Source organism: Drosophila ficusphila, unplaced genomic scaffold, assembly GCF_018152265.1.
Source record: "Drosophila ficusphila isolate 14025-0441.05 unplaced genomic scaffold, ASM1815226v1 contig_791, whole genome shotgun sequence".
NCBI lineage: Eukaryota > Metazoa > Arthropoda > Insecta > Diptera > Drosophilidae > Drosophila > Drosophila ficusphila.
This window is the reverse complement of record NW_025064737.1, coordinates 22,946,446-22,962,619: the sequence shown is the minus strand read 5'-3', so window position 1 is coordinate 22,962,619 and position 16,174 is coordinate 22,946,446. Positions and strand designations below refer to the sequence as shown.

The following is a 16,174-nucleotide window of genomic DNA, read 5'->3' as shown; positions in this document are numbered from 1 at the left end:
AAAAATAAAGTCTAAACTGAGCGGTCTTTTATTGTGTAATTTACAATGATTCCAAAGTAATATTTATTATACTTTTTTAAGAACTAGCCATTGTTCTGGTTATCCAATTTAGATAAGGATAAACTCGAGTGTATATTCCGGGAATACCCGGAGTACCGCAGGATAATCCGGCTGAGGTAACTGCCACAACATGGTACATGCAAGGATATTCTAGATGGTAAATCAACAACGGTCCTCCAGAATCGCCATCACAAGTGTCCCGGGCCATTGCCGAACCCACACAGAGTTGGTTTATCGTGTCGAATCCTTGCGGGAATTCCTCAAGTTGCCGGACAAGAAGTTTTTTGCATACCTAAAAAAGATAAATTTCGTTTTTAAATATGATGTTGACATGCAAAATAATGGCTTTACCTCATCTCCGTACTTCTCCAGCTTGACTTTCTGCAGCGTTTCCGAAGGCTTTAAAGCAAGTCCTGTGCTGCCCCAACCGACGGCTATAAAAGATTCGGAAGAACGTTCATCCTGAAAGGGCAGACAAGCGGGATGCTTATACACATCGAAGACAACGTCCTCTTCTAGCTTAATTAGTCCTATATCATCATAAAACTGCGGATCGTCATAGCTGGGATGAATAATATACTGATTGACATTGTAATCTCTGGGAGCCGCATCTTCTTCGTTTGAATCAAAATCCAGTTCACCCAATCGCACAACGTTTACCTCACCCCTAGAAAAAATAAGTTTCTATGAATGTATATTCAACAATTAGGAACTAGAAACCTTTTTGGAGGAAGGATATTACTATCACTTTCAAATCCCTCAGGATAATGTAATTTTCGTTATGAGTACTTACTTATCCGATTCCAAACAGTGTGCAGCGGTTAAAACAAATCTTTCGCTAATTAGAACGCCTCCACAAAACCAGTTAGTTTTATTCCCTAGATCTTGACGACGTCCCAAACGTGCCATGTGCGCAAATTCCCGAGGCTGGGCCGGATGACCACCCACAATTAGGGGCGTGTAACTCCGGCAATTATCGATGATCTTACTATATATTGGGGCATCAGGAAGCAAGAAACTGTAGTCGACTCTTTCTTCAAAAACACTCTTTTTAAAGCTCGTACATGCTAAAGGGAATCAAATGATTTTGTTAAGTCTTGAATACCACTACTACTTTCTATGTTGCTTTTAATAATATATGAGTGTACATATTTCATTTATGTATATTTCCAATTTTTGATTTAATATTCCCTAATTATTGTTTGCTTACACTTGACAATGTCTACATCCGGATTCTGACCAAAAGCACATGTCAGCGGAATGATTAGCAGGGTAAACAGCTGAAGCGTCCACATCTTCGGGTGACGATTGGAAATCGACTGTGAGATCCGAACGGGTTTAGTTCCCAGTTAGCTAGTGATCGACCAGGTGTGGAGACAGGGTTCAAGGGGCTATTAGAAATCCCCGCTTTTAAAACGATTTGTCCACCACAAAACGTTTTTGCTTACTTTTGCTTATATGTATATATGCAAATAAAAATACAATAGTTAATGTTGGGTGATTACTTCGATAGCTAATGATTGTTTTTACCATAATTTGTAATTAATTAAAAATATATTTTCTCTTTAACAATATCAAAATGTATTAGAAAGAGGTAAATTCTTTATGCATAAAATGACAGCACTTACACAAATTGCATTTTTACAATTGAATGTATAGACAATCGGAAAATATATATTTATTTACCTAATAGGGTTTTATTTAACTAGTTTCTGGCCATTTCCTGCTTGATCCAGTCCAGATAAAAGTGCACCCTTGTGTACATGGCAGGCAGGTCGGGTGTGTCGCAGAAAACTCCAACGGATGTGATGCCCATCACGTGGTACATGCACGGATAGTCTTTATGAATGACGACCAATGGACCTCCGGAGTCGCCGTTGCAGGTGTCCTTGTGCTCGTTGGAACCGATGCACAGCTGGGTGGTGGCATTGAAGCCGTCAGGCAGCTCCTCGTTCCGATCCGCCGTGACAGTGCACCGCGTTCCGTAGTTGTAGAGCTTCACCTTCTGCAACTTCTTGTTCTCGGTTCTCGGAACGATTTCCACCTGACCCCAGCCGATGGCAATGAAGGAGACGGTTGACCGTCCATCGTCGAAGGGCAGACACGCAGGATGTTTGTATTCGTTGAATGTTACGGCTCTGGCCAACCGCACCACGGATATGTCGTTGTAAATTGCTGGGTGAGTGTAGCCCGGATGCAAAGTGAAGTTCTGTACCGCAAAGTCCTCCGGATCGGCATCATCGGTGTTGGTATCAAACTCCAGATCGCCAAGTCGAACAATATTTATTGAACCTCTGAAAAAGGAATAATATTATTTTCGAATCTATTTAATAGATAAATATAACAAAAAACATCCGATTAAGTGTGCGATTGATTAAATACTTACTGAGACGAAAAATGGCAGTGCGCTGCCGTTAGCACATGTCTATTACTGATAAGTGTTCCCCCACAGAACCAGTCCAGGCTGCCATCATCATCACGATGTCCCAAGCGGGCGGCGTGCGGAAACTCCTTGGGCAAAGCGGGTGCTCCTCCGATGATAAGGGGTGCGTAGGCTGTGCACTTGTCCAGGGTCTTGTAGATAATCGGAGCACCCTCTATCAGGAAACTGAACTCCGACGTCTCCTCCCAAACACTCTTCTTATAGGCAGTGCAGGCTGTGGAGTACGCAAAAATAATACGAATCTCTTTCAAACAGATGCACATACTTTTGACTAAGTCCGGATCTTGAGCCGCAGCAGAATCGAGAGCAGAAATCAGTAGGACTGCTCCTATATAAAAAATCTTGGCCGAGAACGCACTGTTCATCGTGTGACTGCCCCTGCGATCAGTGAGTGACTGAATTGATCGTTCGCGTCACTAAGCTTCTCTTTGAGACCTTCAAAAGTGCAATCTCCCCAGGAGAGCCAATACTGGAAACCCCGCAATTGATAAGAAATCGAATACTTTATGTATTTTATTCAATGCTCATGTGTTATGCAAGCAGAAATTCAATGTTAAACAATGCGAAAAAAGTTTCGTTCTTTTTAAATTTCTAACAGGAAAATATAAAATGCAATAAACAATTTTAATCATTACAAAACTGAGCATTTTCCACGACTTTTTAAAATTACAGGCGAGTGATAAAAATTCTCAGAAAATGAAAACCTGTAAAACTCAGTTTAAGATCCAAACCGGTTTGGATAAATGCATGCAATAATTAATTAATATCTTGCATACTTAAGGCTTTCTAAGAATCTATTAGAGGCCTAAAACAAAGCATACAAAACTCAAAAAATTATTCTCTTGTTGTCTGCTTAGCCAGCTCGCCTTTAATCCAGTTGAGGTAGTAGTGGACCCTCGTGTAGGGACTTGGAATGTCGGGGGTGGAGCAACCAATGCCGGCCGAGGTGATGCCCATAACGTGGTACATGCAAGGGTAATCCTTGTGGTAGACCAGCAGAGGCCCTCCAGAGTCACCATTGCAAGTATCCCTGTTGTCCTTGGATCCGATGCACAGTTGGCTTGGTGCATCGTAGCCTCTCGGCAGTTCGTCATTGGCATCCGTGCTGCTTACACATCGGTCGCCATAGCCTTGCAGCTGAACCTTCAGCAGCTTCTTGGACTCCTTCTGGGCGAACTTCTTCTGACCCCATCCGATGGCAATGAAGGCTTCGTGCTGCTCACCATCATCGAAGGGCAAGCAGGCGGGATGCTTGTACCGGTTGAACTTGACTTCCCGATCAAGCTTTACGATGCCGATGTCATTGTAGAGTTCAGGGTTCTTATACTGTGGATGGGGCTTCAACGCCAGCACGCCGAAGTCCTCCGGCTCGGCATCATCTTGATCGGTGTCAAACTCCAGCTCACCCAAACGCACAACATTGACCGCACCACTGTGTAAATATATACGACATTTTTAGTTAGGATTGTTAAACAAATAAAAAATCTGTTAAGGGGTTTGGTTTTGCAACTGCAGCCATTATTAAAAATAGTCGGAAAAATATGGCCTGTACTTACTGTTCGGAGTAAAAGCAGTGGGCGGCAGTAAGCACGAGGCGATTGCTAATTAAGGTTCCCCCACAAAACCATTTCGTTTTGTTGTTAGCATCCCGGTGGCCGAGGCGAGCTGCATGCGGAAATTCCTTGGGTTCCGCCGGTGTGCCATCCACAATCAGTGGTCTTGACCCATGACAGGAATCAACTGTCTCATAAGTAACCGGTGCATCGGCAAAAAAGAAGCTTATCGCAACGCGTTCCTCGAAAACATGCTGTTTGAATTTAGTGCAAGCTAAAGAAATATGGAATTATTTTAATTATATGGGTTATATGGTTATCTTACCAAGTTGGGCGGCTGGGTCGGGGGTTTGACTGCCGACAAGGCTGCTAGTGAGAATAAATATAAGCAGCGAAATCATTTGGAACATTGCCATTGAGTTGTTTGGTTCTCTAACTGCAGTGGACCGCGATCGGCCGGCAACTGATTAAATCAAAGTTAATAAGCTAGTTTTCAATTGCGCATTTTAAAATCCCGCTCTCTGGCATTAAACACTGATCAGCTGATTTCATTCTATTGACAGTAGTTATCAGTGGGAAGAACCGTAAATTATATAGCCAATATATTTTTGTATGATATCCATGAAGGTAATGTTCAATTGAAAAAAACTTGATTTGTATAAACCATTAAATATTTTTTAAGTTGAATTTTAAAAGCAGTTAAGGACTAGGTTTTATAACAAATCTTAGCTGGTTTCTTTTTGATATCTACTGTACTGGCATATAACCTGTTTGTCTTTAAAAAACGACAGAATCTTGACTAGAGTTCGTTGGCTTAACATTTATATTAATGTTTGTAGAATTGTACAAAGTTTAACGATCTAATGAATAAATTTAACTAATTGAAATGAATGCCTGCTGAATTAAAGGCTAGCAGGAGGCCCATAAAGTCGTCAATGTCCATGGTTCTTGCACGTTTGCTGGCCATTCCCTGTTCTTCCAAAATGCCTATCACTTTATCCTGCATGTTAAAGTCATCTTCCACGGGCTAGAAATAAGTTCTTATGTAAACGCTCATTACCAAAACATTAGTTATAATCTTCACTCACCTCGTTTCTTAGTGATCTAAACAGTTTGTAGTTTTTTTCAAGCATCTCCAGCACTGAGGTAACCTTGAAGGTGGCCGCCAGCGTTTTGTTTTTCCGGAGGAACGCAATCCGCGTAAGGCCATCCCATTCGGTAAAGTTGACCGGGGGCGGTGGGTTCTTCGGCTCCAGACGCACCACACTGCTCTCCACCTTTGGCGGCGGCTTAAAATTGTTCTTGCCCACCTTCATGAGCATGTCGACGCGGGCCAGAAGTTGGGTGTTGATGCTCAAGCGACAGTAAAGCTTGTCACCCGGTTTGGCCACCAATCGCTGGGCAAATTCGCGCTGGAACATGAGAACGGCACATCGAAAGAGCGGTCGATGGAGCAACAGCTTGAAGATGAGCGGGGAGCTGATCTGGTACGGCACGTTAGCAATGCACAGGTCGAAGAAGGGCAGCTCCGCCTTCAGAAAATCTCCAATGAGCACCTGCAACTTCGGCTGCAACGGAGTGGCCTGCACACGCTTCTGCAGCTCGGCGGCCAAGCGGGTGTCAATTTCGCAGGCGATCACCTTTTTGGCCCGCTCCAACATGCGGACGGTCATGTTTCCAGTACCAGGACCAATTTCCAGCACCACATCAGTGGCCCGGAGCGCAGCCTTTTCCAACATGGTGGTAATCACCAGAGGATTCTTTAAAATGTGCTGTCCAAAGTCCTTGTTGAAAACAATTCCTAAAAGGTGTAAAATTTATGGGGACGTTATTGTCATGCTTATTTTTGTAACTTGCAGTGCGTGTACCCACCCTGCTTCTGCACCTCGGTGTGAATGCGGCTCTTCTTTTCCGTTTTGACCTTCGGCATTTTGGCTAAAACTTGTATTATCTCTACAAATTTAATAGTTTACGCCAAATAATTATTTGTTTTGAATGTTCTTCTTCTTCCTGAGATGGCAACATGTGCGCTGTTAGTAGAGTTGAGACTCTCAACTTGAGAGGCTCAACAGCTAGGGATGGGCGCGCTTTCGATAACTTTTAACAGAGTATGTTAAAAACTCGTCGCAGCAACATTTTAAAAGCGCTGTTAATTTGGAATTCAAATTCAAACAATTCGGTTACATTTTTCATAGGTGTTACCTCTTTATTTATTAATTAGTTTTCACTTAATGTTATAAATCAATTTTTCTTGGTTTCAATTTTGCTTTCTTTGGTTATCTTTGCACACATCTGCTCATACCATTTATTTAGTAGCTTTTTAACATTCAATTACGCTCACTTGCCTGACTTGGTATCTTTTCTTTTTTTTTAGTTTTTTCTTTTTTTAATAGCTTTTTTACAACATATCAACTGTTGACTTTCGACTTTACCGTTACATTTATTTATCTCTTGTTTAAACATAACTTAAACATTATTTATGCTGTTTTTTTCTCAGTTTTAGTTTGGTTTTTCATCTGCTTTGTGTGTGCTTATGTGTTTTGCTGAATACTTTCTGTTTATGATTATTACTCTTGCAATGATTCTGCCCATTTCCAAACCTCCTCTATCTTTGTTGCGCTTTAGTTTTGTACGCCGTTCCATAAATAATTCAGTATATTTTCTAAGTAGTTTGTGTAGTTTTGCCTTAGATCATTTAACAATTTTTTGGGGCTTTCCGTTAATATTCCGTTTAAGTATCTAAGATGCGAAAGGTACATGAAAAAGTTGCACATATGTAAGTGGGTGAGTTTTTGCTTGAGCTGCGCGACTCCAGAAAAAGTTAGCTAAGCTGATTGAGTGAGTACATTCAGAGTTTAGTTGAAGAACCCTCTTTGGCAAGCCACGATATTTCACTAAAGGTTTTCGGATTCAAGCAATTAGATGGAGACAACAGCGGGCGGGGTGAGCGTTCAGCTTTGCGTACTTGGTGAGAGCTTATAGCTAACATTTTGGTTGCACAATTTCCTATAACTTTTACTTTTGTTGTCAGGTTACGGTCACGCGATTTGTTCTATTCCCATTTCTGTTTCTATATTTTCTTTATCTTCTTTTGCTTAACGAACGACCAGCAAGTTTAGCTGTATCCTTGACCTGCTCCTGATCCTAATCAAGGGTCTATGGTTAAATGAGTTAATCTGGTTGGCTGGAGTTTTGCTTTGTTTCATTTGTTTTAGACTCTTTTGTTTTAATTGAATACGCGCCTCAAACCTTGCAACGGCATTTGAGCGCATTGCTTAAAAAATTATTCATAGCTTTTAACATTTTGCCTATACGCCTTCAATTCTTCGTGTTTTTGTTAGTTTTTCTTGATTTTTTTGTTTTTCGTTTTTGGTAAAATGCGTTCTTGAAAATACTTTGGGTTAACATTTAAATTGTAAATGGGTAACTAGCGCTTACGCTGGGCTTGCTATTTCACAAATATTATTAGACACAGGGCGTTTATTATTACATACAAATGTGTGTTTATGCTTGCCTTTGCCTTACGATTTTTAGTTAACAACGCTGCTTATAGTTAATAAATCTTCTGTTATCCTTCCTTTGCTATTCCTTCTTTATATTTAATATTATTTCATATTCAATAGTGTGGTTGCAATCGAAACATAAACAAATTTTGCCGCACAAAAATTAGTAATGGAGTAAATTATAATCATGATAACATTTTTAAGGATATCGATCAAATTTTGATGCATTTCGCTTAAATTTGAATGCATTTTGTTTCGGATAGAACTTAGCTTTGAGTCTTTGTTTTTAAAATCAACACATAAACATTAATATTGTTTCCTATCTTCCTATGCCACATAATTTCATATAATTTTTGTTCGGCTTTTCCTCATTACGCTAAGTGTTTGTTTGTGGGTTTTTCTTTTGTGTGTATTATATATGCCTTTAGTTTCACAATTTATATGGTTCATATATATAATTTGTTCGTTCTCCTCTTCCTTTCGCTTAAAGACTAAACACGTTTTGTTGTTTGTATTCATAATTTGTTAAGCATAAATTAATATGAATTTTATAGACATTCTCTTTGTGGGTTTTAGCTTTATCTCTATGATTAGTTAGCTTTACTTTCTCTTTGTTGGTAAATTGTATGCGTTTGTATTAGGGGTTTTTGGCTTCATTTTGTTTTCCATTTTTATAAATATTTATATATAACAATAAGGTAATTTTAAAATAATATCGCTTTAATACTTGAGAAGGAAGTTGTGCAAGATTTCGAATACATAAAACAAATTGAAATTAGATTTGTGTGTATTGCGTGTATGTGTGTATGTGGGCGTGGGTGTGTGTGTGTAGTACAGACGGCACATTGCGGCTATTGTGTTAGAAATTCCCTTGAGATTCGCTTGGAGCAAGTGCCTCGCCTCCCATAAATAGAGCTCTGCTTGGATGCTGTCGGTCTGTGAGTGCGAAACTTGAGATTCGGCACGTCAAACAATCAATAAATAACTAATAACAAAATGCACTCAGCCACTGGGCATTGACTAGATGGGTGGGGTACCTTGTTTTTTCTTTTCTTTTTCCTTTTTTAAGGCCCTGGCAAACAACTTAAATAAATTCCAACAGGCGTGGGGATTGAAGCAGTTAGGGATTTTAAGGATTTCTGGGTAAGAAGTTCGGTTGACAAGCGCTTAACAAATCGCATCCTTTTCTCGCTTCTCATTCAATTTGAAGCTTAGCTCAGTTTCGACAATTGGCACTGGTAGTTGGATGTGGATGAGTGATCTACACACAGGACCGGGAACGAAACTAGGACCACGACTACGTTTGCAAACAGACAAAGGTGGGGGCGTGTTCACCGGGGGAAGTTACTATAGATTAAAATATTAGACTGCTTGTGCTGGGGAGATGCGCTACACGCTGGATGACAGCTCGGACCGACGGCGATCTGGTTGGCCAAACAACCCCGTTGACCGGGGTTCCCAATCTAATCGGGGCTCCAGATCCTCCTGCGACCAATCGAACCGGGATGTGAACATGAACTGCGATCGTTGGGCCTTAGTAGACTTTGCGTTCCGGTCCGAATTTGGGATTCACAAACGAGAAGCCAGCGAACTCGTCCTGGTTGATGCAGCGCACCACGTCGTTTCCAATCGGTGTGAGTACAGGATCCTCCTTGGTGAACTCCGCGTCGAAGTTGTTGGCATCGCGTGGATTTTTCTGCCATGCAAGTAAAATCAATTAATGTTTTTACATAAATTCCTTATTACAAACTCACCATTTTCGGTCGGAACGGCGGCTTTATATTGCGCTTCTCCAGCTCCTTCCAGTCCAGCTTGTTGAAAAATGGGTGCTTGCGTATCTCGTTCTCGTCGCCAGTGCAACCGAGTCGCTGCTCCGGATTTTTGGTGAGAAAACCTGAAGAAATTAAAGGATATGTTGTATATTCACTTCTTAAGTAGACAATTATTTTAAAATGTTGAGCGACAGCGAATTTAAATAATCTTAGTTAGCATCATTAAAAAAAGGTTTTTTTTAAGATGGATTAGCTCACCCTTTAGTATGGAGACGGCTTCGCGTGACAGCCAAACGGGATAGAGGACGTCGTCGTGCATGATGGAGTCGAAGAGCTCGTCCTCGTTGTCAGCCTCGAATGGCGGCTGGCCGGCCATCATCTCGTACATGAGCACGCCGAGCGCCCACCAATCGACGGAGGCGCCGTACTCCTGCTCCTTGAGGATCTCCGGGGCGATGTAGTCGGGCGTGCCGCAGAACGTGGTGGTCAGCATGCCGTTCATGATGCCCTCCTTGCACATGCCAAAGTCGGCCAGCTTGCAGTGGCCCTCCTGGTCGAGCAGGATGTTGTCCAGCTTCAGGTCGCGGTAGATGACGCCATGGGTGTGTAGGAACTGCAGCGCCAGTGTCACCTCCGCCGCATAGAAGGCGGCACGCGAGGCCTCGAATCTGCGCGCCTTCTGTATCTGGAACATCAGATCGCCGCCGTTCACGTACTCCATCACGAAGAACAGTCGGTCCGGGGTCTGGAAACAGGAATGTAACGCAGTCAGGAAGGGATGGTTGGCGGCCAGCGCCAGGATGCGCTTCTCGGTCATGGTGCAATCGACGTCGTCGTCCTGGATGATCGCGTCCTTCTTGAGCACCTTGATGGCGTATATCTCGTCGGTGCCCTTCTTCTCGGCCAGCATCACCTTGCCGAAGGAGCCCTTGCCCAGGACCTTGATGAAATTGAAGTCCAGCAAGGAGCACTTCCCCGGCCGAGTCTCTCCGGTGGCCCCGCCCCCAGCACCGCCGCCCACCGCCAAGCTCATACAGCTGCTGCTATTGTAGCCGCTCGTCAGCGTTGAGGTGGAGGTGGCCAAGCTGTCCGCCGATAGCGTTCCGCTGCGGAAGGACTGCCCCGGAGCACCGTCTCCGTCGCCGCCCAGCGATGCTCCGTAGTTGTCCTCGCCGCCCTGCTGGTTCAAGTACTTGGAGCGGCGCGGCTGCTGCTTGTCGGGCGATATCCCCAGCGAGCTCAGGATCTCGGCCATCTGCTTCGTGTTGATGCCGCACGTGTTGGCCACGTTCTTCTGGCACCGCTTGTGCACGTTCATTCCGCAGGTCTCGCACTGCAGTCCCTGCTTGATCAGCCCGTACAGCAGGGATCCGCAGTGGTCGCAGAAGGTGAACCGCTTGTAGCTGTGCACCACGAAGCGGTGCGGCACATTCACATTGAACCGCTGGCCCGCCGGCACCACTTCCACTTTGGATTGCTGGAGAAAGGGAAGAAGATCATCTTAAATTATTTTGCTCTGAATGGATATACCATGTGGTCTTACCTCATCTCGCATGCCCGGACACTTGGACACCACGGACAGGTGACATTTTTTATGTACAACTAACGTGCAGACTATAGTGTTGTTTTTTTGGGGAGAGAAACCAAAGGCAAAATGATTAGTATCCAATCTTGGCACTGCGTCGATCCGAGAATTCTTCGATAGCAGAGTGCAGGGCAAATTATCCAAAAACTCTATGAAAACTCAGGAAAAAGATCGCCCTATTGCTTACAAAAAGTGCGTAAGGATAGTGTTTTTCAATTTAATCATTTATAAATTTTTGAAAGTACTTTTTAAGAACCCATTTTGGTCTCAAAAATATAAAATCGCTAAGCTGTTTAAAATAACTAATTAAGTATTTCTCAAACATATTCAGCAGGGCGATATTTTTTCAGAGCATAGACTCTAGACGTACGAATGTGTATATTTACAGGATTTCGTTTAAATCAAGCTCGTTGAAACATTCAGGGTTAGACACAAAGTTCACAAGCATGGCATTCAATTGGGATGCTAAATAAATGCATCCGTTCGAATGTCACGATTGAGAATATAGATATTAGTTGATAAACCGTCGACTGTTTCTTGTTGTGCAGTGTGATTATACACATGATGGTCAGTGGAGTTTTAGTTGTGCTTGGTCTGTGTCTGTGCTCTAATTAGTGTTTCGGTTTTTAATCACAACATTGAAATGCTTCGTGCCAGATATTGGTACCAAAACTACTTTGAAAAGAGAAAAATGACGAACGGAGCCATTTAAGCAAGATTTTTGTATAACAACAATGATGGAAAACGAAATCCTATGGTAGTTTTAAAAAAAATATACCTATGGTAACAATTTCCTGATGACCGTTTTGCGGTTGTATATCTTTGATAATTTTTATAACGATCAGACAATTTATCATGCATAAAATCGGTTTTCTAACGATGACATTCCTATGAACCAAAGATGATCCCAATTTTTAAGTGCCCTAGTAATTATGTTTAGTGACCAAATTTTATAGTTTCCATATGACTGAAATTTGTGTAGCTTAAAAGTTTTTTTTATTTAAGACTCAATATTTTATTTGAGTTTGGCATGCATGACAGAATAAAATTGAAGAAAAGCTATCAGATAAATGACGGACAAACTTAAATGAGGATGTAATGAATCTATTATCTAATTTTTAAATTTAAAAAAAAACTACATTTATGTGAAACCTCTTGTCATTCCGATCGGATTTTAATCAAATTAGTAGTAAGAACTTTGCATTCCTCTTCGTAGGTGAATTTCAAATGCTATGTGATGGTAACGAGGACGGGACTCATCCAGATCGATTTATGGTGCAGTGGGGACAGGACCTGTGCCAGGACACTTTTCTGTCCCAATGCAGGAATGACTCAAGCAAGGTGATCGATGCATTAGACAATGCCGAAGATGCTGAAGACCAGACAAATGTGGAGCAATCGAATCCGTTTCGGTATTTGAGAGTATGGTTTAAAAAAATTAAGTAACTGATCGTAAAATGCAGCCAAAGAAACCCAGTGGCAACAACATCAACAAAGACAACAACAGCAAACAACGAATAACGAACAACGTACAACGAAGTTAACAAGCAAATGCAAAGTGATATGGGTTTGGATATAGCTTGTCGGTCGCTCTTCCTGGAGCTCCGAAGCGCCAGAGCTGATCTGCTCTGGTTTACCGTTTAGTCTGAAGCAAACACATACCTTGACATTGATAGCCTTGTTTACCAATTCCCCTGCAAAAAGGCAAGAAATTCCATGGCTATTGTATGTATATATATTTTGGTAACTGAATGATTGGTGTGTTTGTTTAAGTGTGTGCGAGTTTAGTTTAATTGGATGGATGAGAACCGCCAATGGAAGCCCCGTAAAAAATCAAGCATGAACTATGACCCCAGCGATCCCAGCTAGCAGCAACTGCTACAGCCCATTGGAGAAACCAGGTTAATGCCGATGGATATATAGAGAACCAAGGAAAATAAAACCGCATAATAGTGAGCCACCCAAAAGTGAGCCACCCAAAAGTGAGCCAGAGGTTATGAGCCAGTAGAGCGATGAAGAGGATGGATGAGGAATAGTGATACATTGAGAACATAGAGGTAAATAGATCAACCCAAGTCGAATAAAATCAAATCAAATCAAAAATAGTTGAGATGGTGAGAGAGGTGTGTGTAAATCAAGTCCCGAAACTAAATGCATGTTTAGATTAATCACTGCAGATACAACTTAGGGATGTACGGAGATGTTTCAGCCCGGCTGTGATTACGTTACGAGAGTTGTACGATCATGTGTGCTCTGTTCCACTTACCAGATAAACTCGCGGCAATGCGAACAGAAGGTGGGTTGACGCAAAAACGTTGCCATGAACTTGTGCCCATTGACCTGGTGAAGAAGTTAATTCAAATTTAATAAATGTACATTAAAAAAAATAAATATGTGAACTTACCTGGTGGACACGCCGACGCATGGCACCACGACGGCGGTTGAAGCCAGCGCGCTCCTTGAACTCCTTGTTAACGGCCACGGTTTGCTCCACGACCGTCTCAGTTTTGGCCTTGTCTAATTTTAAAAAATAATAGTAATATCATTATCAGTAATATCCTTTGAAATACCCCTCAGTTTATGCGTACCTGTGCGATTCTTCAGTTCAATTATGACATGAATCTTTCCCTGGGGCTCCAAGTTGACCCATAGATCCTGCACAGCCGTTTCGCTCTGCATGAGGTCCTCAAAGGAGATGATGCAGTTGGCCACAAAGTCATCTGGCGGCAGAGCGGCGTCATGAAAGACGGTCAAGTTGATGTTGCTCACATTGGTCACATCGTGGACGAACTGCTCGTTCCAAACAGGATCAAATGTCTTTGGCTTGGTAGTGGCTCGATCTGAAAGTGTCGAAGTTGACAGAACTATTATGACTGTTAAATAAACTAACTAACAACTGAAATTTGAAATATTTTTTTTTAAACGTTATTTGCTTATATAAAGACCCTTTTAAGTAGGCAATATATTTACTAGCAGATGAGTTAGTAAGGAAGAATCCTTTATATTGAGTTCTTCAACTCTTTTTAACGTATATCGGGGGAAACTTACCAAAGTGACTCTCGTCGACATCTATGGAAACATAGGGATCGATGAGCTGCTCGTCGGCCAGTTTGCCGAAGGTAAGATTGTGGCGTTTCTGGAAGTCTGTGGGACGCAGGCCGCTCGCCTCGCACACCTTAATCTGCAGCTTGCCCGTGAACATGGTTGTAGAATCGCGTCCTGTCCGGTCCTGCTTCTGATCCTCCGGTTCTAGTTCTTGCTGCTGGTCCTGATCCTGCCGCTCCTTGGTCCTCCGTGCGATGTCCTTGCGTGTCTGTGTGTGGAGCAGCGGTGGACCACTCGGCTACTCGGCTGTGCTGGCGATGGTGTGCTGCTGGCTGGTGATCCTGATCTGTGATCGACAAAACAGGAATTGGCTGTGAGTTCGAATTCAGTTAATGAAATGCTTGAGTGGCGCACGCAACTTTCGCTGTGGGCCAATGTTAGTGTAGGTCATTGACACTTATTGAATGAATATGGTACACTCGATTCACTCTCAAGGTCGCCTGCGCCTCGCATCGATGGAATTTATGCACATACATATGTATATCTACAGTAGCGGACAGAATAGTAGTGGCGAACTATAAGTTCTTATAGAAAAATACATTTTATTTAATAGAGTGGCAAGCATTTAAAACATTTTCCAAGCTTAAGTGAAAATCTGAATATCAATTTAAAATGTTTATTCTGTTATAATAAACTACACAGGTAAACATTTTTTTTTTATTTTGTGACCACTAATATTTTGTTCGCCACTGTTTTTCTGTATATTTGTGTGTGTACATTAGGCAATCGCTCAAACGACAACAGTCCGTGAAACCGAAAATCGAAAATAGTACACGACCATCATCTGCTATGGTAATATTTCTGGCATATAAATCATTCCAAGGAGTGCAACTTTGCTCATTTCGCAATTCCACAGATTGTACACTGAGCGAAAAGCACATCCGAATTTCTGCCAATTAGAACACAAAGCATTTTTTGATTGGGTTAATTTGGTGGGGACAAGTAGTTGTACCCCTTTTCCCCAGATTCTTAAGTATGCTCAGTGTCATTTAGCTTTGATTACATATAATGCCTTTGCTCGCTCACTTTTTATGCAAATTCTTTGTGTGCATGTATGGTACATACACACACGCGCACGCACACACACTCGCAGTCAGCTTTTTTCCACAGATAAAACAACAAAGAAAGAATAACAAGCAATTCTATTGCTGCCTCTCGCTCGCACCTAGCCCACCCACCAATACACACGCGTCTCACGCCCACTCCAATTGGAAACACCTGACGAAACGCCAATAAGTGCGTTCAATTAACAAAACGTTTTGCAGTTCCGTCCAATTGGAAAATTTGTATTTTTCTAATTGGTGCAAACGAAGGCCTTCCAGCTGTCTGAGTTGCCATATCGTTAGCCTGTCAATATGACACAATTACTCATTTGCAGTGTTGGGAAACAGCGACAATGGCGCCCAATGTTAACCGTTCAAAAATGATTTTTTTTTAAATTTTATTTAGGCGTTTTTAGAACGCGGAGTTCGTTAATGATATAGATTTATACAAAATTATTTTTTTTTTCTTTTTATATTTAAGTTTTTCGTATATTTGTCACTCTAGAGCACACAAAATAAACAAGAAATGTATGAAAATCTTGTTTATGTTTTTTTATATGTACCACTTTCTCACTGCCACTCTCTCTCACTTTCTGGCTCTCTCTATTGTTGGTATATAGAGAAAAAATGTTGAGGCGAGGCGCGCGCAGAAGCTGGTATATTAGAGAAAAAAGTGTTTAGCTATGTGTGCGAAAAAATTAAGGATGCCTTGGCACTAGAGCAGGCACACACATTTGCACACTCGACATATGTATGCGGATATACACACACGCACGCACACAGTAACACGCACCCTGTTTGCACAGCGTTTTAAATTGATTGGTTTTTCCAATGAATCTCCTTGTTTTTCGACGAATTCGAAGAGTTTCACAACATCACAGTGTCCAACATTTTCTGTTGCATGGCTGGGAATTTTTGGTTGGCTTAAAAATAATTTCGCGTATTAATATTGATAAAAATGTTCACGCCAAATCTTATTGGAAAAACGTTAGGGATGTGCTATGGAGAAATATCGATGAACCGTCGGTGCTTTGGAAATTTCTTCACGGCAAATATCGATGTTTTTCCACCTATAGAACGTTAAATTTTTTAAACAGAAACTTAGCAGAT

At 41.8% G+C, this 16,174-nt stretch overlaps 5 protein-coding genes across 7 annotated transcripts; all 5 read right to left on the bottom strand.

Moving 5' to 3' along the window:
* Positions 1 to 5: 5 nt before the first annotated feature.
* LOC108088376 (serine protease snake) lies at positions 6 to 1,699 on the bottom strand. The gene is made up of 5 exons (XM_017186123.2): positions 1,691 to 1,699; positions 1,271 to 1,379; positions 854 to 1,127; positions 412 to 727; positions 6 to 352 (listed from the first exon to the last, which is right to left on the bottom strand). Exons 1-5 carry the CDS (start codon positions 1,697 to 1,699, stop codon positions 77 to 79), a joined length of 984 nt encoding a protein of 327 aa, XP_017041612.2. The 3' UTR covers positions 6 to 76.
* On the bottom strand, positions 1,554 to 2,880 carry LOC108088371 (serine protease snake). The gene is made up of 3 exons (XM_017186116.2): positions 2,769 to 2,880; positions 2,447 to 2,717; positions 1,554 to 2,354 (listed from the first exon to the last, which is right to left on the bottom strand). Exons 1-3 carry the CDS (start codon positions 2,866 to 2,868, stop codon positions 1,766 to 1,768), a joined length of 960 nt encoding a protein of 319 aa, XP_017041605.1. The 5' UTR covers positions 2,869 to 2,880; the 3' UTR covers positions 1,554 to 1,765.
* Positions 2,881 to 3,003: 123 nt separating this feature from the next.
* Positions 3,004 to 4,561, bottom strand: LOC108088533 (serine protease snake). The gene is made up of 3 exons (XM_017186376.2): positions 4,382 to 4,561; positions 4,060 to 4,330; positions 3,004 to 3,935 (listed from the first exon to the last, which is right to left on the bottom strand). Exons 1-3 carry the CDS (start codon positions 4,470 to 4,472, stop codon positions 3,338 to 3,340), a joined length of 960 nt encoding a protein of 319 aa, XP_017041865.1. The 5' UTR covers positions 4,473 to 4,561; the 3' UTR covers positions 3,004 to 3,337.
* A 295-nt stretch (positions 4,562 to 4,856) lies between these two features.
* LOC108088534 (probable dimethyladenosine transferase) lies at positions 4,857 to 6,117 on the bottom strand. Its single transcript, XM_017186377.2, has 3 exons — positions 5,929 to 6,117; positions 5,145 to 5,857; positions 4,857 to 5,083 (listed from the first exon to the last, which is right to left on the bottom strand). The coding sequence occupies exons 1-3, from the start codon at positions 5,984 to 5,986 to the stop codon at positions 4,934 to 4,936; spliced, it is 921 nt and encodes a 306-aa protein (XP_017041866.1). The 5' UTR covers positions 5,987 to 6,117; the 3' UTR covers positions 4,857 to 4,933.
* A 119-nt stretch (positions 6,118 to 6,236) lies between these two features.
* Positions 6,237 to 16,063, bottom strand: LOC108088501 (protein kinase C). Of its 3 annotated transcripts, none has more exons than XM_017186331.2 (10): positions 15,858 to 16,063; positions 13,965 to 14,307; positions 13,505 to 13,756; positions 13,321 to 13,433; positions 13,183 to 13,256; positions 12,579 to 12,610; positions 10,875 to 10,945; positions 9,590 to 10,808; positions 9,314 to 9,453; positions 6,237 to 9,255 (listed from the first exon to the last, which is right to left on the bottom strand). In XM_017186331.2, exons 2-10 carry the CDS (start codon positions 14,116 to 14,118, stop codon positions 9,094 to 9,096), a joined length of 2,217 nt encoding a protein of 738 aa, XP_017041820.1. In that variant the 5' UTR covers positions 14,119 to 14,307; positions 15,858 to 16,063; the 3' UTR covers positions 6,237 to 9,093. The 3 variants fall into 3 exon arrangements, with proteins under 3 accessions (XP_017041820.1, XP_043064946.1, XP_017041821.1); XM_043209011.1 differs by lacking the exon at positions 15,858 to 16,063 and adding an exon at positions 15,048 to 15,176; XM_017186332.2 differs by lacking the exons at positions 12,579 to 12,610; positions 13,505 to 13,756; positions 13,965 to 14,307; positions 15,858 to 16,063 and having other exon boundaries at positions 13,321 to 13,419.
* Positions 16,064 to 16,174: the final 111 nt, after the last annotated feature.